The sequence below is a fragment of the Sceloporus occidentalis genome, unplaced genomic scaffold (genome assembly GCF_023333645.1).
Source record: "Sceloporus occidentalis isolate IW3139 unplaced genomic scaffold, rSceOcc1.0.p SCAF_6, whole genome shotgun sequence".
Taxonomy (NCBI): domain Eukaryota; kingdom Metazoa; phylum Chordata; class Lepidosauria; order Squamata; family Phrynosomatidae; genus Sceloporus; species Sceloporus occidentalis.
In genome coordinates, this window is record NW_028316986.1 from 43,475,001 (window position 1) to 43,499,359 (window position 24,359).

General features: G+C 38.1%; 1 protein-coding gene across 13 annotated transcripts in view; it reads right to left on the reverse strand.

The window, feature by feature from the left end:
• LOC149310679 (serine/threonine-protein kinase MRCK alpha) overlaps positions 1–24,359 on the reverse strand; it is a 283,756-nt gene that overhangs the window by 74,166 nt on the left and 185,231 nt on the right. For 9 of the 13 annotated variants that reach the window (XR_016281698.1, XM_089529517.1, XM_089529515.1 and 6 more), the window contains 10 exons: positions 15,474–15,512; positions 12,172–12,291; positions 8,419–8,499; positions 5,993–6,098; positions 5,685–5,821; positions 4,254–4,393; positions 3,603–3,684; positions 2,140–2,356; positions 1,505–1,567; positions 107–700 (listed from right to left, as the gene is read on the reverse strand). Coding sequence is in view for 12 of the 13 variants with exons in the window: in XM_089529517.1 (XP_089385643.1) it covers positions 107–700; positions 1,505–1,567; positions 2,140–2,356; positions 3,603–3,684; positions 4,254–4,393; positions 5,685–5,821; positions 5,993–6,098; positions 8,419–8,499; positions 12,172–12,291; positions 15,474–15,512 (1,579 nt within the window). In the remaining variant the exon portion in view is untranslated. The remainder of the gene's footprint in view (positions 1–106; positions 701–1,504; positions 1,568–2,139; positions 2,357–3,602; positions 3,685–4,253; positions 4,394–5,684; positions 5,822–5,992; positions 6,099–8,418; positions 8,500–12,171; positions 12,292–15,473; positions 15,513–24,359) is intronic. The other 4 variants (XM_089529522.1, XM_089529525.1, XM_089529524.1 and 1 more) reach the window with 3 other exon arrangements.

Genomic DNA, 24,359 nt, shown 5'->3' on the forward strand with positions numbered 1-24,359 from the left:
GAAAAAAGCAAAAGGTATATATCTGAATATTATTCAAAGGTGGCTTTTTCCTTAAAAATGAAAATAAAAGATACCACAATCAATTAATACAATGACAGGAACTTACAGGAAGAAGAAGGAGTTGCAGGCCACATCAATTCCTGTTGCCTAGACCTTCGACCTTGGCAGTCTACATAAATTCCTACGCTGCTAAAACACAGCAGATATTCCTTATTTGAGATTTCAACTGCACAGATGGCATCGGTTGTTTGCTGTGCAATGAATGACAGTGTGTGATCATCTGGATGAAGCAAACTATGTGGGTTTCCTTCTCCGTGCAAAGGGTACTTTAAGAATCCTGACTGATAGCCCACACAGAGCCGCTCACTAAAGACTGCCATCCACTGGACATTGCCAGCGACTTGGATCTCTTTCATCTTTTTGTGACGCGTTTTGCTGTGATTCAGTTCATAACAAAGGACCTGTCTCTTCATTGCCACACACAGGCAAGTAAGGGCTCCATGGCGCACTTGTCCAGAAACTATGGTCTGGCAACCTTTTGTCTCTGCCAGTTTATAAAAATCAGTTTCTCGTCCATCCAAGGCTGTCATTGGGAACAGCCGCACGTGGCGATTTCGTCCTGAGATCACTGCAATAAGCTGTTCATTTGGGATAAACTCAATCTGATGAACTTTCTTGTTGTCACCAACACGGATTATCTCTGCAAAAATGAAAACAGTGGTTACATGCATGCAGCCCACTACAAACAAGAAATATGTAAGAGAACTTGTTATGCTGTAATAACACAGAGACATTTACCATTTATCTTGAAATAGAAAGAAGGTACCCAGGGCAAATAATTGTTTGCATCCTGATCCTGCTTTTTCTCTTTGGTTTTGCTACAAAACAAGGCTAAAGGTTTTCCTGAAGCAGTAGCCTCAGCCATTCTCCACTTTCTTCTGCTGGTCACATCTACAGTCTTACTCCTTTCTCGTTTTTTTCTTACCCAGTTCTGTCTTCTCTCTTTTCTTAGAGTAAGTACTATCTGAGCATGAGTTATGTCATTTCTATTAAATGAACAATGCTTCTGTGAACAAGAGGGGAAAAGCTAATAATTTTGTAAATAGAGTGGAGGTTTCCACAGATTTGTACCTAGTGGCAATGGACAATGATTGCAATCTTTGCATGTTACAACAGCCACTGAAATGGTTAATATGAGCGCTTATAATAAAGAAGTAGTTGGTTGGCTTTCTGGAAGCAGGTTTTCATTTCAGTTAATTGTACTGCGTGGGGCCATGTACAAAAAAAAAGTGGACTCCAACCTGACAACACAACACAGATTGAAGCCATTTGGGTAGGTAAGAACAAGAGAGAACTATTTGTAGTGAAATGTAGTATGGCCATCATTTATTAAAAATAATCTTAGAAACTTAAAGAAGACTGAACTAGAAGGAGTTGATAGAACAAACTCTACAGTTTATTGCTTTTACTATCCAAATTTCAAACATAAACCATGTTCTCTTACCATCCTTGGTGACATGAACCACAAATAACCCTTCTTCGTTGCCCAGAGCTATTCTTTCATGATCTGTGATTGTTAAAAAAAAGAAAGGGAAGAAAAACTGGAACATATGCTGTGAACATAATGATCCTAATAATTATATATTTTAATAAACAGATATTAACTAGAACAGCCAGCCATTGATTTATAAATGAGCCGAAATCAGAAATTATATAACTTTAAGAATAAATTCCACTTATTTGTGAATGAGTTCTCATATATTTCCCTTCATTCAACCCATATTGATTAATAAAGTTTCACCATCAACAGTCTTCCATTTTCACCTAAAACACTAATCAAAAGGCTGTTTAGGATGTAATCCTATAGAGAAGGGATGGGAAGCACGCAGACCTCAGATGATGTTGGATGGCAGTTCCCAGTATTCTTCACCAATGGATATACTGGCTAGGGCTGGCAATTGCTATAGTACTGTAGTTATTTTCTAGTGTAAACACACACACACACACACCAATTAGTTAACTTTATGTTACTTGAGGCATCTCCTACAAAATGTCTGATTTGAGAATACTGAAATAAAAAGGGTATCCCTGCTACTTTTTACATATACATGTATCACTCTAAGTTAGTGATTTACAAACCTATGATTGCTGCTGCCTGTGTGGTTTTAATGAGGGGTAAAGTGCTGTCATAGGCTTCTTTGGGAGAATAGACAGAGCGATCTTTGAGTTTGTTCTTCTTTAAAATCCTGTGCAATTCATTCAGGACTCCTACCCATTTGCTCTTTTCATTCTCACTGTCAGCTAAGATCAGGATTGAGCACTTGTTACTGGATGCTGACAGCTGGGAAGCTGTAACCTGGAAAAGTTATAGACATGTATATGTTTGTGCAAGATGTGACAGAATGCATGCTTAGAATAAAAGGCAGAATATAAATTTTCTAAATAATTTAAAATACAATCAGATTCCAAGGCAGTTATGTAAATGTGCCCTTCATTTAACTACTCAGTATAGGGTCCACCCTTTGTATCTGTGGGAGATCCATTCCGGACCCTCCTTCCGTGGATAAAAAAAAAGCAGGACCTCAAGTGCCATTCTTATTAATGGTGGCCATGACAGCACAGCTGCTGAGGCAGCTGTGTGCAAGCATGCCCGCTGAATTCAATGAGGCTTGCCGTCTATGGATATTTAAATTTGTGGATGGCAAGCCCATGAATATCAAGAGCCCACTGTAAACTGAACAATGCTTGTAGTCAGTATTTTTGACTACCATATTTTCATTTCAAGGTTAACTATTGAGATGTTGTGCCATATAGCTGATGGAACATCAGACCTATCCTGGGAACAAGATTAGGTTCAAATCTGTGTCAGCCCAAACAGTACCTCAAGGGCCAATCAACCTCTCTTATATTGATGTAATTCAGCAGGGTTGTTGTGAAGATGAAATGGACCTTGGAAAAACATATATGCTGCCTTAAGATCCTTGGAAAAAGGAAAGGATAAAATGTGGTTAAAAACAAACAAAAAGTATGACTATCAGGAAAGGGCATGTGTTTACGAGTGGCATGCTTATGCCCTACATAAAGATTGGATCACTTTTGGAAGAATTAAAAATGAAACTTAGGGGCAAAACAGACCAGCAGCTTTAGCCGGCTTCGGGGTGGTGTGGGGGCGTGGCCTTCAGATGACACATGCCCCAACACCACCCCCAACCCAGCTTTATGCTGCCCACCTATCCAGATAGTGGACAGCGCTGGTGGCACTATGTTTATACATTGTGCACAGGAGTGCAAAATTTTTTTTGCCACAATGGCAGTAAAGGTGCCCTTTTTCCAGTGCAAAAAGGAGTAACATTTTGCTGCTTCTTTTTGTGTAGGAAAAAAGTCGGATTGGGGCCATGGCATACAGTTTCCACGCCCCGAACCAGTGCTCTACAACTATATGGCTGTTTGTTGCGGCCCTTAGTTACTATCTTCATTTCAGTGTCCAGACCCTGGATAAAATTTACATGCAATTTCAATAGAAATGAATATAAAAAATTAAAAACTGCCTACTCATTTCTATTTATATGCAGCATAATTTGAATATAACATATATTACTTACTCTAAAAATACAGGGAATATCTTTTCGACTTGCATGGATGACATCAGAGGCCAAGACAGAACACACTGAGAATTCTTCATCTCTTAAAAAAGTGAAAAATAGTTCACTGAAAAGCAGACTTGTTAAAAAAATCTAATTTTAAACAGTAATGATTCTACTTATAGAAGAATTTTAGACCTATGCAACAGAAAGAATTCAAAGATTGCATTTCAGCAGAAGCATAGAGATCTGATGTATGTATATTTAATTACTATTTCATACAAATGTTCACTGCACAAACTATATGGTATCTATTTGAATAATTAGTTGAAATGCAAGAGTTAAAGTCAGTCAATGTAATATAAAAGCAAGAAATACCTTCTCTCCCCCAAATACAGAAATATAAAACTCATTCCAACTATATAAACTTTGACTCACTATCAATTAGGTCAGTAAAATGCTGCCTCATTTACAGCCATGATAAACTGTAAACACAAAGAATGATCATGTACTTCTTTCTAATGGCATTTGATAAAATATGCAGTTACTGGAAATGAAAAACAGTGACTAATTCTCAGATATGTAAACATCCACAAATATAACCCATCATGTATATTATTCAAATGGGTTACACTTCCTGTGGCTGTTATTAAAAATAATGACACTTCATACCTCATATCAAGAACCTGACTCACTACCACGCTGGGCTGGGATGTTTTTCCTTCTGCTATATCGTATAGAAAAAGTTTGAAATCACAGACAACAGCTAGCGCTCTCTGCCAGCCTTTCTTCACCCCAGCTGGCTTAGGGACCTGTAATAAAATTAATTGCAATTTAATGACATTATTCAAATGTAAAGAGAGACATATGAAAGATGTTTTGCTTTTATTAGTTTGATCTTAGAAATGAAAAGTGGACTTCAAACATTTAATCAATAAGTCTTTCAACAGGACATCTATATGAAAAAACAAACTGGCTCAAGTGCCATGATGTATTTCTACAAACTGTTTGTTAGTTAGAAATTCTTAGCCCTTTCTACAACACCCATACTTTCTTTAGGCAAAAAGCCCAAACCAAAACACAAATAGCATATTTTTTTAACTTGGTGCCTTTCAGATGTTGCTGTAATGCAGCTGTCAGGACAGAGGAACAGTGAATCTGCTCCAGGCTTTAATATTTATGTATAAACTTTTAAAGGAATGATCCTTCAAGCAGGTAAAGTGCCTTGGACACTTCCTTTAAAATTCAGACCAAAATCCAGTGGATTCAGTGCTCCACTGATGCTCTCATCACTGGCCATGTTAGCTGGGTGATGAGAGCTGCATTCCAAAACAAAAGAGTACACCAGGTAAGTAAAACCAAAATATAGGGTTTGAAATATGCACTGTATGTATGTTGAAGTATTAATGTGAAATAAAAATGGGAGCAATATGAATTTTAGAACAAGATAATTATTTTCTTGTTATTTCTTTTTCACACGCAGAGAAAAATTATTATATTGCAAAGGGGAAGAAATTAAACTAACATTTCAGTTCAGAGAGACATAACCATGTTACGGGTGAAACAGACCAATTCTAAATGCCAGCTTGGGGGCATGGCGTTTAGATGCCACATACCCCCAAGACATCAGGATGTGCTGAGCAGACTTGGGCAGGTTTCTGGGTGCTCCAGAGGTGCAGTGTTTACATGCCACAGGAGCCCCATAAAGCTATGGTGGAGTGGGAAAAGCCAGCTTTTTGCCAATGCAAAAAGGAGCAGCAATTTGCCACTTCTTTTTGGGCTGGCAAAATCAAATTGGGGCCACAGCATCCGGTTGCCGCAGCCCCAATACAGTTTTCTCAGAGACAGCTTCAAGTCACCCCTTTGTCTGGAATAATAGTATGCAAAGGGATCTTGAAGCACATTTGAGACTAACGGTCTGAAAGAAGTTGTAATATGAGCTTTTGTAGACTTGGTCTATGAAAGCTCATGCTACAACTTTTTTCACACAGTTCGACTCAAAGGTGCTACAAGATTCTTTGCATACAAACATTTCAGCATTACATTATAATTTATTTCTTTATCTCGACAGCAAGAAATCAGTTTTATTTTCCCACTACTTACTCGGACATGCCCTTCATAAGCAGTTCCTATGCCTTTCTGTGGGTCAATCCCCAGAGGACCCTTTGTCTGTTCAGGTGGGATTGGACACACTGCTGGTGCTTTGTCTGCACAGGTCACATGGCAGGAAAAGCCACACACTAGACAGAAAAATAGTTAATCCAGCTAAAAATTAATATACATGTTTCTATCCACAAAACCACAGCAGGTATACATGAAAATACAAAAAACACAATGTTGATTTAATTTAACAAAATTGATTTTATAACTATTTCTAAAAGTAAATGTGGTCTTATATTTATCAGTCTTACCTTCACAGATACAGCCCTGTCTTATTAAGCCAACCATCAAAGATGTGCACTGATTGCATTTTGTAGGGGTATTAAAGGATTTCACTACAAACTGATGGGCCTTGGGCTGTGAAATAAACAGAAATTGATATTAAATACAAGATGTTTTGCTTGCCAAGAATTATTCTTAAATTTAAAAAAATGTTACAATAGATTAAAAGATGCTGATGAGCTAAAAATTAGAATTTTTAAAATAATACAAATTCAAAGCCATTCTCAAGTCTTAAAATAGTTCAGCCATTATTGATTACTGTTTAGAGAACACCATCAGCATTCTAAGGAAAGCTGAGCCATGTTCCATTAGTCATGTCAGCTCTCACCTTGGAGGAGACACTTTCAAGTTTGGAAACAAAAACTGATAATACTTTCAAACTCTTGTAACTAAATAAACATTCTTTTTATATGATCAGATGAGCCTCTAAGAATGGGTCAGGTGAAAGAGACAAATTCTATTTTAAATAATCTGGAATTTTATATAGTGGTGTACGCTAATAAAATTTTTCACCAAGGAATCAATGTCATGCTGTGAACTAGAAATACTGTAGTTAATGGCTACACTGGTATACTTTAGCCACAGTTCACAAAACTCAAGTGCTGAAACTTTTCAGTAAACAGGAATGATGATAGCGTAAGGCCTTTCCACTATTGTTACATTTGGTTTGTATGGAGGGTTTGACTTATTTTTACTGTTTTAAATTTTAAATTATTTTGTTTAAACTTATTTTAATCTGTTCCACTCAGAGATCTTAGGGTGAGATATAAACATTTTAGTAAATAAACAAAATAACTAAAATATGTCACCCCAGCTCCCTAGGGCTGGCAGAGAGCCAAGCCCCCACTGTTTTGTATGGGCTTTGGTCCCTAAAATAAGGGTTAGCTTTTGGAATTTTTAAAGTGTGTGAGCTGTTACGCTCACACAAGTAAATCAAGAAACAAATATTTTAATGAATGAATGAGTGAATGAAAGTATGCAGAATTTCCCATCTAGCATCAATCCTAATTTTAATTTAAAGTGGGAATGGAGATAGATTTTCCCCAGATCTAAATGAGAGATTTACAACCTTTAATTTTTATATAAATTTCCTCCTGATAGCAATAAAATCTGCTAAAACTAGTTTGTCAACTGAGGCCCAGAACAGACGAGCCAAATGAAGCAGCTTCCATCAGCTTTGGAGGAGTGGCATTCAAATGACAAATGCCTCCAAAGTCACCCGAAGCTGCACCAAAGCCGCACTCCAGTCTTTTGGACTGGAGCAAAAAGGAGCCAGGATAATCTGGCTCCTGGCTGCGTGGGTTAGATCCTGCAGCTGTGGCCCACTTTGGGAGCAGGTTGTGCGGTCAGCATGGTCCTGACCCACTTGCAACTGGAGTGGACTTGGGTTGATCTTTCGCACCTGTCTGCTCCAGCCCTTGTGTTTTTTCTGGATGCTGGAAAAAGAAACCCATGCAAAGTGTAGACCTTGCTTTGCTAAAGATGGGTAAGTGGATATTAAAGGAAAGAATCAGGTTTTAAATAATAAACATAGGCCTGTTACAGACAGCCAAAATAAAGCTGCTTCGAGTCACAGTGAAGGTATGGTGTTTCAATGATGCATACGTCCTAAGAGTCCAGAAGCCACACCAAAGCCACGCTCCAGTCCTTAGGGCTGGAGCGTGGCTTTGGTGTGACTTCTGGACTATTAGGATGCATGCATCATTGAAACACCATACCTCCACTGTGACTCGAAGCAGCTTTATTTTGGCTGTCTGTAACAGGCCATACATTCTCCTATATGCACTGTGAAGATGTTCAGCTGAACAGATTTGTACCATGTACTTGATGTTAATATTTCACTAGCTTGGATTCAAACTTGGTAATTTACTGAGTATTCACTCAATACTAAAGTCCTAATGTAATTGTTAGGAATAGTGCTTGTGTGGCTTCTATGATTAAGTAAACTTGACTTGAAAGTGGCTGGTATGTGTACTCAGACAAAGAACTGTCCTAATCAAAGAAGAAACCAGGGTGGGGGCCTGATTCTAACAAGAGAGTGGGTAAGTAGCTGAGGAATTCAGCATTCCATCCTACTCTGAGCTTACTCTCCTGTAGCTTCTTTTCCTGGTGGTTTTTCTCTTCAGCTATGTCCTCACACCCAAACTGTGCTTAACTGTGGAGAAAAACACTCAGTGAAACTGGCAAAGGGATGTCTCAATTATATGACTCTTCCCCAGGCAACCCCACTTCAAAACACACAAAACTGTTGCAGTCATGTGTGTCTACCTTGACTATCAGCAATACTGACATCAGTGCCCTATTTCTCATGTAAGTCAGGAAGCTTACAAATCTTTTAGGGAAGAAGTTGGCTGTGGTTCTAATATAGCTTCTAGCCAGAATTTTTGCTTGGTACCTTTGGCACAGAGAGTCCTGAACCAATATACGGTGATCTCATGGTTGGTGTATGAACTGGACGCAAAGGGTGATCTGAAACCTGAACACACGTGATAAATATTAATTAAGGTATAAAAAGCACACCATTAAACAGGAAGAAATGCTGCAAAATAGAGCACAAGAACTAAAAAAATGCAAATAAATGAAAGAAGCAATTACTCTGAGTAACATGCGCTACATTTTCTATCCAACAAAATATTCAAGCACGTTTAAGCTCTTTTTACAACCCTTAACACAGGTAACAGTCAAGTGTGCTTTAAGTATATATTGAACTAGATCAACCTTACTGCTTAATGTCAGAAAGGAACTATTCATATTTAATGACGACAGTTCACAAACATAAAAATGATTCTTTATGATAGACATGGGAAAAGTGTAGCCTGCAGAACTCCCAAGGCCAAGAGCTGTTCTATGAGGCTGACAAGAACCCTCTTCCCCACATTCTTTTAACAAATCAACCCTCCCCCCCACTTCATCCCAGGAGGAATGAGAAGAATTTCACTATGTTTCTGGCCTGCCTTGATTGGTCCAGGCAAAGGCTTTTTCAAATTCAGAGATAACTTCCTATTGCTTCTTACTTTGTAAAAAAGGCCTCTCCTAAAACAACTAAGGCCCCCATAAACTAAGTGAAATGACCTCATCTCTTAGAGTATTACGAGCTTTAAAAAGTACATTTTTAAAAATTAGTGGGGTGAGGAAACAAGGGGATAGATCTGGTGAGGGGTTTGTGAAGCCCCAAGTCCTCAGGTAGTTGCTTAATCTTTCTTTATGACAAAGGCAGTAATACACAATTCTTCCTTTGGATGTTTGTCCACCAAGAACCATTATTGGTTAGGATTTCCAGTGTTCTAGGTTCCTAATATTTGAAGCAGAATTGTTTCCATGCAGAAAGTACAGTCAGCCCTCTGTATCCACAAATTCTGCATGCACAGAGTCAACCATCCACATCTTGAAAATATTCCCCCACCCCCCAAAAAGGGGAAATTTTTTTTACAAAAGCAAACTTTCATTTTGCCATTTTATATAAGGAATACGATTTTACTACACCACTGTATACAATGGTACTTGAGCATCCATGATTTTTTGTGTTTACGAGGGGTCCTGTAACCAAACCTCAGCTGATACCAAGGGCCCACTGTAACTTTGTGATTTACTGATTTGGATGTAACAGCAATAAAAATGTTTGATTCATCAGAACAATCCCTATGGGATCTATGTTGCACGTTCAAATTCAATGTTGTGAGATGCATTCTTGTATCCTCCTGACATTTTCTCAACTAAACTCTAGTGTGGCCGGTTAAATGAACACCACAGCAACAATAATGAACTTGTACAGGTGTCAGAAGTGCAGGCAGCTATAAGCAATGAAGGACAGTTACATGAAAGCAGATTTGTATCTGAAATGTGCAAAAGTAGCAGAGGAATTTAAACAAGTGTAATAAGCATATATGAATGTATGAAGTTTTTTGCAGAGTATTTTGCCAAATGAGGATGACAGCAGATGCACCATCACTGAATAAACTAGTTAGGCCATCATTATGGAAAAGGTTCTTTAAAAATCATGGGTGGAATTCAATTAATCTTGCCCCTTTGATGGAACAGCTTCTATGGCTGAAAGGGAGGGGTGATTACACCAGAATCCAGGTGATGGAGATTTGAAGGAGCATGGGAAGATGTAGGGGGAAGAAAGAATGGGCAAATGGCAGTTTGAGAGAAACTCTATTTGCACATTACTGGATTTTGCCCAATGAATTGTATGAGCATTAATGATGAACATCTGACTGGCTAAATGCAGAACAGATCTTGGTCCACTCTAAGGTGTCATAAAGTTAAGCTCTTTTCTTTCACTGTTGCTGTTCTATTTGTAACAAGGCCATTTGTATGCATGTTAACAAGACTAATGCAAGCAAAGTCAGAAGCTGAAACACTTGTTAATGGAAGATAACTACTAATTGATAATGGCTCTGAGTACTATAAAATAAGCTGGAAAAAATTTCCCAACAGTGAGCAGTGTTGATCTTTAAAACTAATCCATCCTTAAAACTAATCCATATTACAATAATAATCATCAACATAATTGCCACTAAATCTTCACATTACTGGACAGTATTCACATTAAAAAGTGCTTAGGAGAGCTTAGGGGAAAGCACCACTAAGCACTGTAGGACTTATCTGTGAGTAAGCATGCACAGGATTACAGTGGTAGAACAGACCTTTTGAATGTCACGTGTAAGACGTCCATTGCATTTGAAAGTCAAATGACTAAAGAATGAACTGTGACTTATTGACTGTGAAATAGGATACCGATGAAAAAACAGTTACATAGGTCAGTAAAGACCCAAGAAATGTTTTGAAAAACAGCCCATTCAAGTGGAACACACCACAGGAATATAGGGTTTGGGATCAGCTAATAAAATGGTTGGTGGCAGGCCAGCAAAATATTCCACCCCATCATGTCACATCACAAACTATTCTCCAACAGTTTTAAAATCAGTTTGTTAACAACAGGAAGGGATTGACTGGATCTAAAAGTCCTGAGGATTTTAGACTGTGGCCTATGGTTTCAACAATATAATGGAATTCCATAAGATGGAATTCAAAAGAAATGCCATAGGACACGATACAAACTTATGTATTCAACAAGATCCAGTATGACAGAACAAACAGAATCTGCAGCAAATTGAGGAAATGTAAAAGAAACATTCATGTCATAGGTGCAACTAATTATACAGGAAAGGAAGCAGCAATAGTAGCATTCCACTTAACCATACATAGCCTGCCTCAATTTCCACTTGGTATTTGCTTTGATTCTGCTGTTGGTGGTTTTTTGTGTGGTTTCAAGTTGTTTTTGACTTATGGTGATCCTAAAGTGAATGTATCACAGGGTCTTCTAGGGCTGAGAGTGTGTGATTCAGTCAAGATCACCCAATGGGCTTCAATGGCCAACAGGGAATCAAACCCTGATCTCCATTTGCAGTCCAACGCTCAAAGCACTACACTATACTGGCTCTATTTGCTTTCTACTTGAATGCAATTTCATTTATTTACTTGGCAGCAAATCCAAGTGTGCCAGCATGTATAAATTCCAACCTTGGCTCCCTAATGATTGTACCAATACTAACGTCCGCAACATTCTCATGTTACAGTTTAGAGGTATACTTGGAAAATATCTTCTATGTATGTATCTAAAAAAAGTTGCATGTGAAATGTACTTGACTACAAGACTGTTTTCAAAATTCACTCAATTCCCTATATAAGCAAGCAACCTGTGCCCTCCAGATGTTGCTGAACATCAATGTTAACAGTTGAAGTGAGCATGGCCAGTAATGAGGGACAAGAGGACTTTGAGACCAACTGCACCTGGAGCTATCCAGGGAAAAATCAAATTACATAATGCCAAAATAATTCTCAATAACATTTCTGGCTTTATTCTCCTGTGAAAAAGGAGAAGTAGCCAGAATGGAACATTCCTTATGAGCACCATGGACATTGTATTTCAAAATAAAATAGTGCAAATTCCTTGCAGAGAGTTCCCTCATTTTGTACAAGGACATGGCAGAGATTAAAAGTGAAACCCTACATATGTTTATTCTGAAATACATTACTGTTCATTCCAAAGCAAAACTATGCAGGATTACAGTTTAATTAATTTTGAACCTTTTTGGTATGTGACATGGGACAGACATAATGTTCTGAGAGAGAGAGAGAGTACCTCAATTGGTTCAATGTCACTAGCTGTGGAAGGGGACCTAGATCTTGAATGAAGGTGACACTTGATATCTTCATCCCGTGAAGGCGTATTAGATAAGGTAAAATTTTCAACAGAATCAATCTAAAGAAACAAAGGGAAGAAACAAGCAAAAGAAAAAGAAGGGGGAAGGAGGGGGACAAGATTAAGAAGCCACTTTTGATAATTTTTGGAAAAACATAGGAATGCAGATAGGAGAACTGTATTAACTTTTGAAAAAATTAGAAACAATAAATAATAAATTGTCACTCAAATTGTAAATATTTGAGCTAGATTATTGCCAGGAATGGCAGGATTACATCAGTTTCTCTGAAACTGTACTGGTGCAAATATCAGTAAAGTCCACCCTGAACACTGATTTGTTGGCCACTTCTACAAGGCAATCCTTTTATGTAAAATTGTCCCTATGACCCTGCTTGTCAGCCACTGAGACTTGCTTATCCAGCAATTATTTAAAAAACAGGCCTGTAAGTTTTTGATTCTTTCATAAAATGCAGCATATAGCAAAGAATGTTTTAAGGAAATTCATGTCCACCATAATTCTAGTTAAGGAGTCATAACAAAGGCAAGTTAGTAAGAATACACTGTGATGATGATTAATAAAAAGGATTCCCACTGTGACCTTGGTTTACGTATAATTTAACCAATCAGTGAAATATTATTTTTAAAATTGTTCAATTTTAACAGCAGTTTACCAGCTTGCAGTTGTTCAGTAACATTTAGGAGATCTTAACCCAATGAACGATAAAATTTCCAAAGCAAAATAAAAGGATCTACCAGGGATTCCTTGATTTACATTTTCTAATTTTAATTATTTTTATCATCATAATCAGAATTGATATGTAATTTTTATATTCACAAAGAAAAATTGTGTCTGTCAGTATTACTTATAAAGATTTTCTTAAACACACAATATGGTATCCATTTACACTAGGCATAGTTCTGCTTAATTAAAGTATCTCTGGAAGAAGGTTCTTACTGGAAATCCTCATTTAGCTAACTACAGCTTTCTAAATAGATATCCTGCCTGATCAACAACATTGCATAGGTATGGTAGGTCCAAAAATTCATTTTTCCTACAAAAATAAACCAGTTCATCTTTTTTATATATTAAAAACTGCATTATCATTTTGGTAAACCAAAATCCTTAATAAAAGCATAATGCCATTTTGAATATATTTTTTTAAAAAAAGCCAGAGAATAATTTGTGGTATGAAAGAACACCAAAACAAAACAAACAAAAAACACCTGTAGAGAAGGTGCTTCCATACTACCTTTCCTCAATACAGAATCCTTATACTTGGCTAATCTAATCCAGTATTAAATAAATCTAACTGGGAGCTGCTCTCCAGGATTTCAGGCAGGATTTCTTCCTAGACCAACCTTGTGATCTCCCATCCAAGTATCAACCATGCCCAATCCTGCTTAGTTTCTGAAATCTAACAAAATTAGATATGTTCAGCGTGGCACTATAATATAAATGTGTAGTACTATATATATATACATATACCATTTAAACAAATCATTAGTAGAAAACAGGTGTATGAACAATTTCCTTTCTTTTTGTTCTCATAGCACAATACCTGGTTTTTATACATTTTAGCAAGACCTAAATAAATATAAATATTGGGCAAAACAGTAATTGAGAACACAAAATGTGGTTCAGTCCTTTCTATGAGAGTTGCACGGTTACACCAACATAAAATGCCACATAATAATCAGTACACATGTTTGCTACGCAAGTATAAAATGTTTCAAGAGTTGTGGCAGTCACTAGCAGAAATTCTTTTCTATACTGAGTTTTAAAAATAAAATTCTGACCTTTCATGCCATTCTTAATATCAGGATGTAATGATGCTCATGAACAAGCAACAGTATAGGAGGCATTTTAGCAGTTTTTCCATCCATGTCTTTCTGAGGAACATTGCTTTACTTTTTATATGCATCAGCATGGCATGGATGATAATATAATATTATGTATGTGCAAAACATTTTTTTAAAACAAATGGCCATCTCCCATCTGTCTATGTTTCCTTCCAAGAGCAACACAAAGTATGAAAGAAATACAAAATAATGTATAACACATGTTTCCCCTTGGATGTATGCTCCTCAGAAATTTAGAGCTTCCATCATTTTCAGTGCATTTAGTTTGATAGGAAGTGCTTTTTGATTTCCATGGAACAATGGTCTCAATTCATCAAAGAGCCATCTATGGAGGGAAGCAGATTCTCTTCCCCGGGTTTTCCACGACTGTGAATACAGTTCAGTCCAGAAAGTAAGCAGCAGATTACATATCTGCTCATATGACCGTAGAACCCTCTACCCACCAGTCATGATGAAAATGTTTTTTTCCAGATTTATTTCTGCTGCAGAGGGAGAACATAGTCCAAGGAAATGGTGCTTATACAGTGTGCCCACGTCATACGTGGGCACGTATTACATGTCTTCCAGCATATGCTAGGAGCTGTGCCAGAAAAAACCCTGGAAGAAGTAATGGGGTGCCCGCACTGTACCGTGGGCACGAGCCCTATTACTTCTAATGGGGCTCGAACATACACGTTTTTCCTTATGCACGGGGGAGGGGGTCTGGAACAGATCCCTGCATAAGGGAAGGGCGCACTGTATACACCTGATTAAAATATTTTAAAAGTACCACTGGATTTGGAATTAGTCTTTATCTATTTAGGTGTATCTATCATGTCAGCACCCCATAATAAAAATGTATTGCCTAATCAATAATCAATGTTCTCAACTTGGATAGTGCTAAGATAATGGAAAATGTATTCTAGATTAGATTTTGGTACTGTATTTGTCTCCAACAAAACAGACGCAACTGTCAAAACTGACAATTCTCATTGTATCCTAGGACATTTAAAAAAAATTAATCCCATATGACAATAGTTTTGTTATGACCACTTTTTAACAGGAAACAGGTGGTCAAAGTGGTGGATTTTAATTCTGCTCACAATCATGCATCATAGTCAAATTAATTTAAACAACTTTTTAAAACTGTTTTCTTTCTGTGATGTTCAAGAGCAAAAAACCACAGCTTTAAAAACAAGAACACCATATACATTCTCAAGGCTTTTAACTGAAATAGTATTAAACACAAGGAACGTACAGAAGTAGCAGTTGCACAAGACAAGCAGCAAGATAAATATGCAAACCATAAAGAGCATAAACAAAAATGGTCTATATTAAACAGGCGAAGGCATGTGCACTATAGGCAAAACTAAAAGGCCACACACAGCAAGACATTCTCTTACACGTCTGCCTTTGTGAGCTGGAATACAGGAAGGAGAGCGCTTTAACAGAGAAAGGAGGAGACTGTTAACAAAATGTAATGGAAAGGCACAAAATTCACATTTGCATTTCTAACACTGGACACACACACATTATATACAGTATTATGAACTGGAAAGTGACAAAAGGATTGGCGAATTCTTGTTAAAATAAGTCAGACGAAAGAAACACAAATAAACACAGGAAAGCAACAATTATTTCAAAATCTGTACGTTTTAAAAGATCTACTTCTCTACACACAACTTTTTTTTATTAAAATCAAAAGCTAAAAGCTACATGTTAAATAGACCTTATGATTTAATGCACACTAAAAACAATGCAAATAGTACATTTCCCCCCTAATGTATTATACATTATTGCTAGTGAGAGCCTGTGCTATGTTTGCTTAGGACTGGAGAGCACTGCAGTCAAATCCTTGTATAGCCATGAAGTTATTTAGCCTTGTGTATCACAGATAATATTTGGACAGATATTGTATCTTAGACTGACTATTGTACAAGCTTATTGTGAGGGTTATACATCAAATTTTAAACTTTTTGGATGTAAAAATATACAGGGTATTCAAAAATTTTCTCTACAATATAATTTGAAATGTTAATGATAATTTTTGGACACCCTGTAATGTGTTGTCAGTTATTATCATTTCAGTATTTTATGTACAATTAAAAGAATACACGTGGGGCCAGTTCATATGCTCTATATAGTCCATGTTTTCAGCCACATGCAGGAAAATATTCATGATCGTGGGCTTAAGCACATTGACAAGTACCATTTTCCATAAGCAGGAGTGCTGCTTTGTTCACTCAATTTGCAGCCACAAGACAATACCCACTAACATGTCAGCAGAATTCATGCATTGCTTCTTCCACTCAGCTGGTTCATCTCAAAATACAACTAATTTCCAAGAAAAATGCGTGTTATGCCAGATGAATAATATAATTCAGAATAGTTATCCTTTAACAATGGGCACCCAATCAATGCCAATAGTTACAGTACAGATTGTTTAAGAGAATCATTTTCTCCCACACTTTAAATCAATACTTAAATGTGCAGTGGAGATTCTAATGTATATTAGTGATTATGTGAAAAGAATAATAAAGATTGGTGTAATTTTGGATCAATTAAAGCAAACTACACAGGTATAGTGTGGGCTTTTGTATCTCAGGCACTTGACCAGAATAGGAAGGGTGAAGTTCAAATAAAGATATTCTCAACTTTAAGAAAGCTGATTTTAGTAAACTTAGGAAAATGATGAGTGTGATCCTGTGGTCAGAAAAATTAAGAAAGAAGGGAGTTCATGATAGATGGTAGTTTTTAAAAAGTGAGATACTGAAGGAATGATTTCAAACAATGAGGAGGAAAAATTGGAATTATCTTTAAAAAACCAGAACAGATGACTAAAGAACTTTCTACTGAGCTAAGATTTAAAAGAGACATACAAAAGAAACAGAAGAAGGGGAAATCACCAAAAAGGAATTCAAATAAGAGGCCAGCAGCTGCAGGGCGAAAGATAGAGAAGCTAAAGAACAGAATGAACTCAGGCTTGCAAGGGATTTTTGATAATGACAATAGCAAAAGAAAGAACAAGGAAATGATAGAGCCACTGTGTGGAGATGATGGTGAAATGCTAAGATGGGAAGGAGCAAAGGCGGAACTGCTCTACACCTTTGCCTTGGTTTTCTCTGAAAAGAGGAACAGTGCTAAATTTGAGGAAAATGGAGCAGATGGTGCAGTAGGGGAAATGCAGAACAGAATAAGTAAAGAGGTAGTATAGGAATACCTGGCTAAATGCATTCAAGGACCAGATGACAATTATCCAAGATTATTAAAAGAAGTATTCTCAGAATCACTGGAAATAATCTTTGAAAATGGCTAGAGAACAAGAGTAATTCCAGCAGTCTGGAGGAGGGCAAATGATGTCCCCATCTTCAAAAAACAAAAACAAACAAAATAAACAAAATAAAAAAATAAAAACAAAAAAAGAAGGGGGGGGGGAGAGGACCCAAATAATTAACACCCAGTCAGCCTGACATCAATACTAGGAAAGATGCTAGAGCAGATAATTAAATAGACAAGTGTAAGCACTTAGAAATGAATGCCATGATCACTAAAAGTCAGCATGGGTTTCTCAAAAACAAGGCAGGTCATACTAATCTTATCTCTCTCTCTCTCTTTTTAATAAGACTAACAGTTTGGTAGATGAAGAGAATGCTGTGGATGTAGCATGTCTTGATTTCAGTAAGGCCTCTGACAAGGTCTCCCATGATATTCTTTCAAAAAAGCTAGTAAAAAGCTAGCTGAACAATGCTATTTTTAGGTGGATATGTTGGTTGACAGAATGAACCCAAAGGGTATTCAACAATAGCTCTTCTTCACCCTGGAGAAATGACTAGTGGGGTGCCACAGGGTTCAACATCTTTTTCAGTGACTTGAATGATGGGCTAGAGGGCATGCTTATGAATTTGCCAGATGACACAAAATTAGAAGCTGTAGCTAATACCCCAGAGGACAGGATCAGAATTCAAAATGATCTTAACAAATTCGAGAGCTGGGCCAAAACTAAGAAAATGAATTTCAATAGGACTACAACTGGGCAGAAAAAATAAAATGCACAGATATAACACCTGCAGTTCTAGATGGCCTTGATAATACAGTGCCTAAATCGAGGGAAGTAATAATATTACCCTGTTCTGCTTTGGTCAGACCCCACCTGGATTACTGTGTCTAGTTCTGGTCATAACTCAAGAAGGATAGTGGCATGCTGGTACAAACACGAAGATGTTGCCCTAAAACTGAAAAACTGTATGGCAAAGCAAAAAGTCAAGGGAAAAATGGTAATGCTAAAATAGATAGGTAGTATATAAAAGATGTCCAACAGTCAGAGTGCATTTAGAAATGTTTGCACATCTAGAGGACATATGGCAGTGATAAACGTACAAAAGCCAATAACAAGAATAAAACCTAAAAAAAAAGCGTTTCAACTAGCGTCTTCGTCAGTGGTGAAAATCAGCTGTTGTGAACATCACAGCATCATAAATCAGTGGAGCATCCAGCATTAAGCTAACTCATTCCTTACTTTAACTGGATGTGTCCATGCTAATAGATAAATCACCATGCTGTTCAGTAATACCAGACTGTTCTCATTTTCAGGCAAAGCGCACAGCCGTGTGTGTGTGTGTGTGTGTGTGTGTGTGAGAGAGAGAGAGAGAGAGAGAGAGAGAAAATGTGAGTGTGTGTATATTTCTTTGCTTGCCTGTTTGTCAGAAAATTATTGCCAGTATACTACTTCTTGAATACTTCATGTAATAAAATTTAGCTATCCATTTTAGCATTGCCACTTTTCCCTAGATTTTTTGCTTTGCCATAGTGGCAAGCTGGAACACGTACAGAAGAGGGTGACCAAAATGATGAAAGTTTGGAAACCATGCCCTATGAGGAGAATCTTAGGGTGGATGGCCACCTGCTTTGATTATGTCTTCCTGCATGGCAGAATGGGATTGGACTGGATGGCCCTGTGGTCTCTTCCAACTCTACAATTGTATGATATTAAGGTCAGTTTAGCACAATTTAATTCAACAAGAATAAATTAATTTCAACATGAGTAAATCAATTTCTGTTTGAGAGGGGCATATGTTATAGAAGACACATTCTTCATTGAACTTTGAGAGTTTACCTACTATTGAAATTCTCAATAAATGGAATATGGAGATTGTTAAGTCAGAAGAGTAAGTTAAATAATCTTTCAGTCAGGTCTATTTCCAGTAGATCCCACTGTTTCTTCTAAAACTGGAACCCCCCATTAATCTTGCAGCCCCCTGTATATCCTGGAAACCTATTTCCAGAGGGAAATTCATTGGAATAGGCTCTTGGCACAGCAGGAGGGACAGCAAGTCCCAACTCAACATGCATTAAATACTATCTAGATGGTCTGGTGAATCAGTTTCATTCCTGATAGCTTCACAAATCCTGAGGCCTGTCCTATTATACATATGAAGTGAATGTACAGAACAGTGTTGACCAATCTTATAGTCCACAACTGTCCAGTTGTCTGCCACAAAACTGCCTGTTTTGAAGGAGGAAGGACCAGAAATAGAATCAGTAACTGGTTTCTCAATAAATGAATTAATGCTCCAAAACTTTGACCACCAAAATATCTTTAGCAATGACTTTGGTTTGAGTTTCCCTATGCAACCTTTAGGTCCCCACTCTCTCCCCCACTTTTCAGAGGTCACTGTTGTCCTCTAAAATCTTCCCATATTCTAGAACAGATTTGTTTCTATATCCTATCATCTACGATTCCCTAAGGATAGCGATTATAAAGTTTTCAAGGGAGGCAGGGTGTTATTCCAAATTACTCCAAAGATCGTCAGAGGACTGCTTATATTTTATGTATTTAGATCATTTCTACTCTGCCTATCCCCAAGATTGGGACTCAAGGCAATTTACAGATTAACATGATTACAATATAGTTAAAAACATAGAAGTAAACATTAAAATAGAACTACATTATTAGCAATATTAAATCAATTAAAAGCACAGCATGAAAAATATTTTAAAAGTGATTAAAATAGTACAATTTATAATAATACCATGACCCATAATACATATATCTCCCCTGAGAAAAATACTGGCAGATTACTAATTTGTTGTTGTCAATGGCCATCAAGTCACCTTATGGTGACCCTATGAATTAGAAACTTTCAAGTTAACATGTTATTGACAGCACCTTCTCAGGTCTTGTTAACTCATGCAAATTATTAATATAGTTGGCCCCAAAATTCATGAAGATTAGGGTTAACCCACCCTGCAAAAAATAAAAAAGAACAATCCATATAAGATATTAATTTCCAACAAAATATCTCTATTGAATTAGATTAAGATTATGTTAAGAATTTTATTACAGCACCATAAATATTGTGATCATCATTTTTTATGTTTGAGGACTGTTTACATTTTCTTGTACTTACTATTCTTCCTTATAGAATAAAATGGATTTTAAAAGTATTATACTGATTTAAATATTACAATGTATGATAACCAGAATTTCTCTTCCTGAGAAGAGCCCATCAAGACATAGACGTTTGCTAGCTTCTGTTAAAAATACTTTGATGTTTATCACATTATACCCTTAAAGTGCCACAATTCCAGTTTGACTCCTCTAGCTGCCTCCTGTTGCATTCTGGGATTGGCAGTTTTAAGGAGGGGTATTTAGAATTATCAGGAAGAGAACTAGGAATGTGTTAGTTAGTGCGCTTAGATTTTGTTATGTTTATCTAATAGCTTGCCTGAATTGATCATCTTTGTAACTATGCTTTCTGTACCTGTGAAGCAAGGAGGCTTTGCACGAAGGATACCTTCCTATCCTATGCTATTTCTTTAAAATAAACATCTTTCTTTAAAAAGTATCTGCTGTCTCTCTCTCTGCTCCTGGACACACGTCTTAGCTCGGGTGCTGATTACTGATTGCTTAAACTAGATCTCTCCCTAGCAAGTCTCAGTGTGTGCTTAGGGAACGTAGTGCATTAAAATTCACTGAGTGGTGGCAGAGAGATATAGGACTTCAAGGGGTCTCATTCAGCTCAGCAGGGAGTGTGGGAATGGAGTCCTAGGAGATCCTAGAGTGGAAAGTGTGAAGGGGACGCCCTGGAAGTAAGAGCCACACACAGGGCTGGTTGCTCCAGGGATCATCCCCAGATCACTACAACCTGTATTTCAAGTACTTCAGCAATATTTCAGCATTCTGTGATACATTTGTACAAGTCAGTTTTGGAGCAGATTTCTAATTCTTTGTGTTTTAATAATTCAATTAGATTTAAATGTAAATAATGACGGCAACAAAACTTTAGTTTTAATAGTTTTTGTGGGTTTTTCAGGCTGTGAGGCTGTGTTCTAGAATGGCTTCCCTGTCCATTCTGACCTGATAGTTGTTGGTATGGTCCAGAATTTTAGTATTTTTAAATAGCATTGTATGTCCAGGATGGTTTATAATGTGTTTTGCTACTGCTGATTTTTCTGGCTGATCCTGTCTCTCATGGTCAGGTCAGAATGCACAGGGAAGTCACTGAAATCCATAACCACCTGGACAACTTCAACAGGAAAGAAGAAACCTTTAAAGTAAACAAAGGCCCTTTACAGACAGGCACTCTAGTAAGTACTCTGTACGTACTAGGGTTCCTGGGGGCGTCTCTTCTAGATGCCCCCAACCCTAGTACGTACAGAGTATGTACAAAATGGTGGCGCCCTGTCCACATGGGTGCCGCCATTACGATGTCACGGTCGCGCTGCCTCCAAACGGAGTGGTGCGGACGTGATGCCCTGGCATGGCAGAAGGAGCTCCATTTTGGAGCTCCTTCCTGGGTTTGTGTCGCTGGCGCAGTCTTTACACGGCTGCACCAGCGACACAAAGGAGAAAGGGGCCGAGTGCCCCCTTTCTCCCTTTCCCTGCATCTGTTGGGGCGTCCTTGGGGCTTGAAGCCCCAAGGACACCCCTTTCCAGGCTGTGGGGAAGCGGTCTTTTGCCGATCCCCGATCTGTCGGGGAAAGGGGCTGTCTGTAAAGCGTCAAAGTTTCACTAACAGTCCTGAAAAATACTAAAATCAAGACCCAGCAAATGCACATGAAAACCACCCAGGGTGAGGGGGATTCCCAGCAAACAATGGATCACTAATTAAACAGACACCCTGAGGCCTTGCCACTCAACATCAGAACAATACACAGATTAACATGCAAATCGCTTCATCTCAACCAACAGTATATATACCCCACTCTCTTCTTTGCCAGAATTCTCTGAAGATTCCAGCCACACAGCTGCTCTCAAAACATCAGGAATAAACTCTTCTAGAACATGGCCCCACAGCCCAAAAATCCCACAAAAAACGATTACTATCATTTCACAGGAACATTGATTTCATGTTTTCCATGCTCAGAGGTAGATGGCTAGATAATTGCCGTCAACAACAAAAACTAAATTCACATTTAGTTTTTGTTGTTGACAGCAATTATCTAGCCATCTACCATATATACGCGACTGTAAGCCGAAAACGTTATAATAATAATAATTAATAATTTGTTTTATTTATATACCGCTATTCCAAAGATCATAGCGGTGAACAGCAAGTAAGCTAATTAGCAAGTAAGCTAATTTGCCCCCAACAGTCTGGGTACTCATTTTAGCGACCTCGGAAGGATGCAAGCCTGAGTCGAGCTTGGGCCCTTTTGCTGGTCTTGAACTCACAACCTTGTGGTTTTGAGTGAATGGCTGCAGTACAGGCATTTAACCACTGTGCCACCAGGGCTCCATTGTCCCAACGTTATGTCCCAAAATGAACTCCAAAATCCTGGGTAGACTTATGGAAGGGTCAATGAGTTAATGCTAATAAATTTTGTGAAAGAAGAAGTGCCCACCTTTCTCTGTAGCCTTGTAACGACTCCCTGTTTGAAGCCCCGGCGCCTGCTCTCCTCTCTCCCTCTCTGTGTGTGTGTGTGTGTGCCTGTTTCCCAGGCTCTCAGCCTTCCTGCGGAGCCAGACCTAACAAGCTGCTGCTGAGAGAAGGAACACAAAGAAAGTATGCCCAGGCTTGTTCCCTGTTTTGCCTGGAAGTCCTGGGGGTGAGAAGGAGAGAGAGAGAAAGCCCTGTCCTCTATTTCTGAAAGCCATGAGTCTTGGGAGTTCTGGGGGTGAGAAGGAGAGAGAGAGAAAGCCCTGTCCTCTATTACTGAAAGCTATGAGTCTTGGGAGTGAGAAGGAGAGAGAGAGAAAGCCCTGACCTCTATTTCTGAAAGCTATGAGTCTTGGGAGTTCTGGGGGTGAGAAGGAGAGAGAAAGCCCTGTCCTCTATTTCTGAAAGCTATGAGCCTTGGGAGTTTTGGGGGTGAGAAGCAGAGAGAGAGAAAGGCCTGTCCTCCATTTCTGAAAGCTATGAGCCTTGGGAGTCCTGGGGGTGACAAGCAGAGAGACAGTGGGGTCTGTCCTCCTTTTCGCAAGCCATGTGCCTTGGAGATGCTTTTGGTAAGGGGAAGTGTGTGTGTGTGTGTGTGCGTGCGCCTACGCTGAGGTTTGTTTTCCCTTTTCCATGCTGAGACTGATGCTTGGGAGAGGTCCAGAGAGTGAGATATAAGGAGGGAAGTGGTGCTTTGCTCCCCCCACTTTACATCTTCTGTAACATCCTCCAGTGTTTGCCCCTCAACTTATCCACAGATCATATCAAAATCCATGATTTTGGATCCAAAAACTGCCCTCGACTTATACATGAGGTCGACTTATACATGAGTATATACGGTACCTCTGAGCATGAAAAACATGGAAAACATGAAAGCAATGTTCCTGTGAAATGATATTTAAGAATTCTGTAGGTTCTAGGTTTTGAAGGAAGGGAAATAGTTCTAGCCTTTCTCAAGCTCAAGTTTACACATGCTCATGTCATGTGGGCTTAAGGGAGTGACAACAGCTTTTAATATTCACCTTAATGTTCATACATGTTAGCTATTTCTATAAATGAAAATGGGAATAATCACTGGTTTTTTTTGTTTTGGAAAGGTTGTAATAAATGAAGAATATCTGTGTATCAGTGTTGCATTAATCCTGCCTAAAATATATGATGTTATTTCAGGTTGCTTTTGCCAATATTATTTTGTTCCATTTGAAACATCGTCATGTTTTCTCACCGTCCCTTCTTTTTCTTCACCAGAGGAAAAAATGTTAAGAAGGAAAAGATAGAACAGTTGCTTTATGTTTGAAGAACTACAAGCGCAGCATTTTATGTATGCTACTACAGTACCACAGTTGTTCTGGTTCTAGTTAGATTTCAAAAGCTATAGCCTAAACACAACTGCTAAACTCAGCAGGAGTA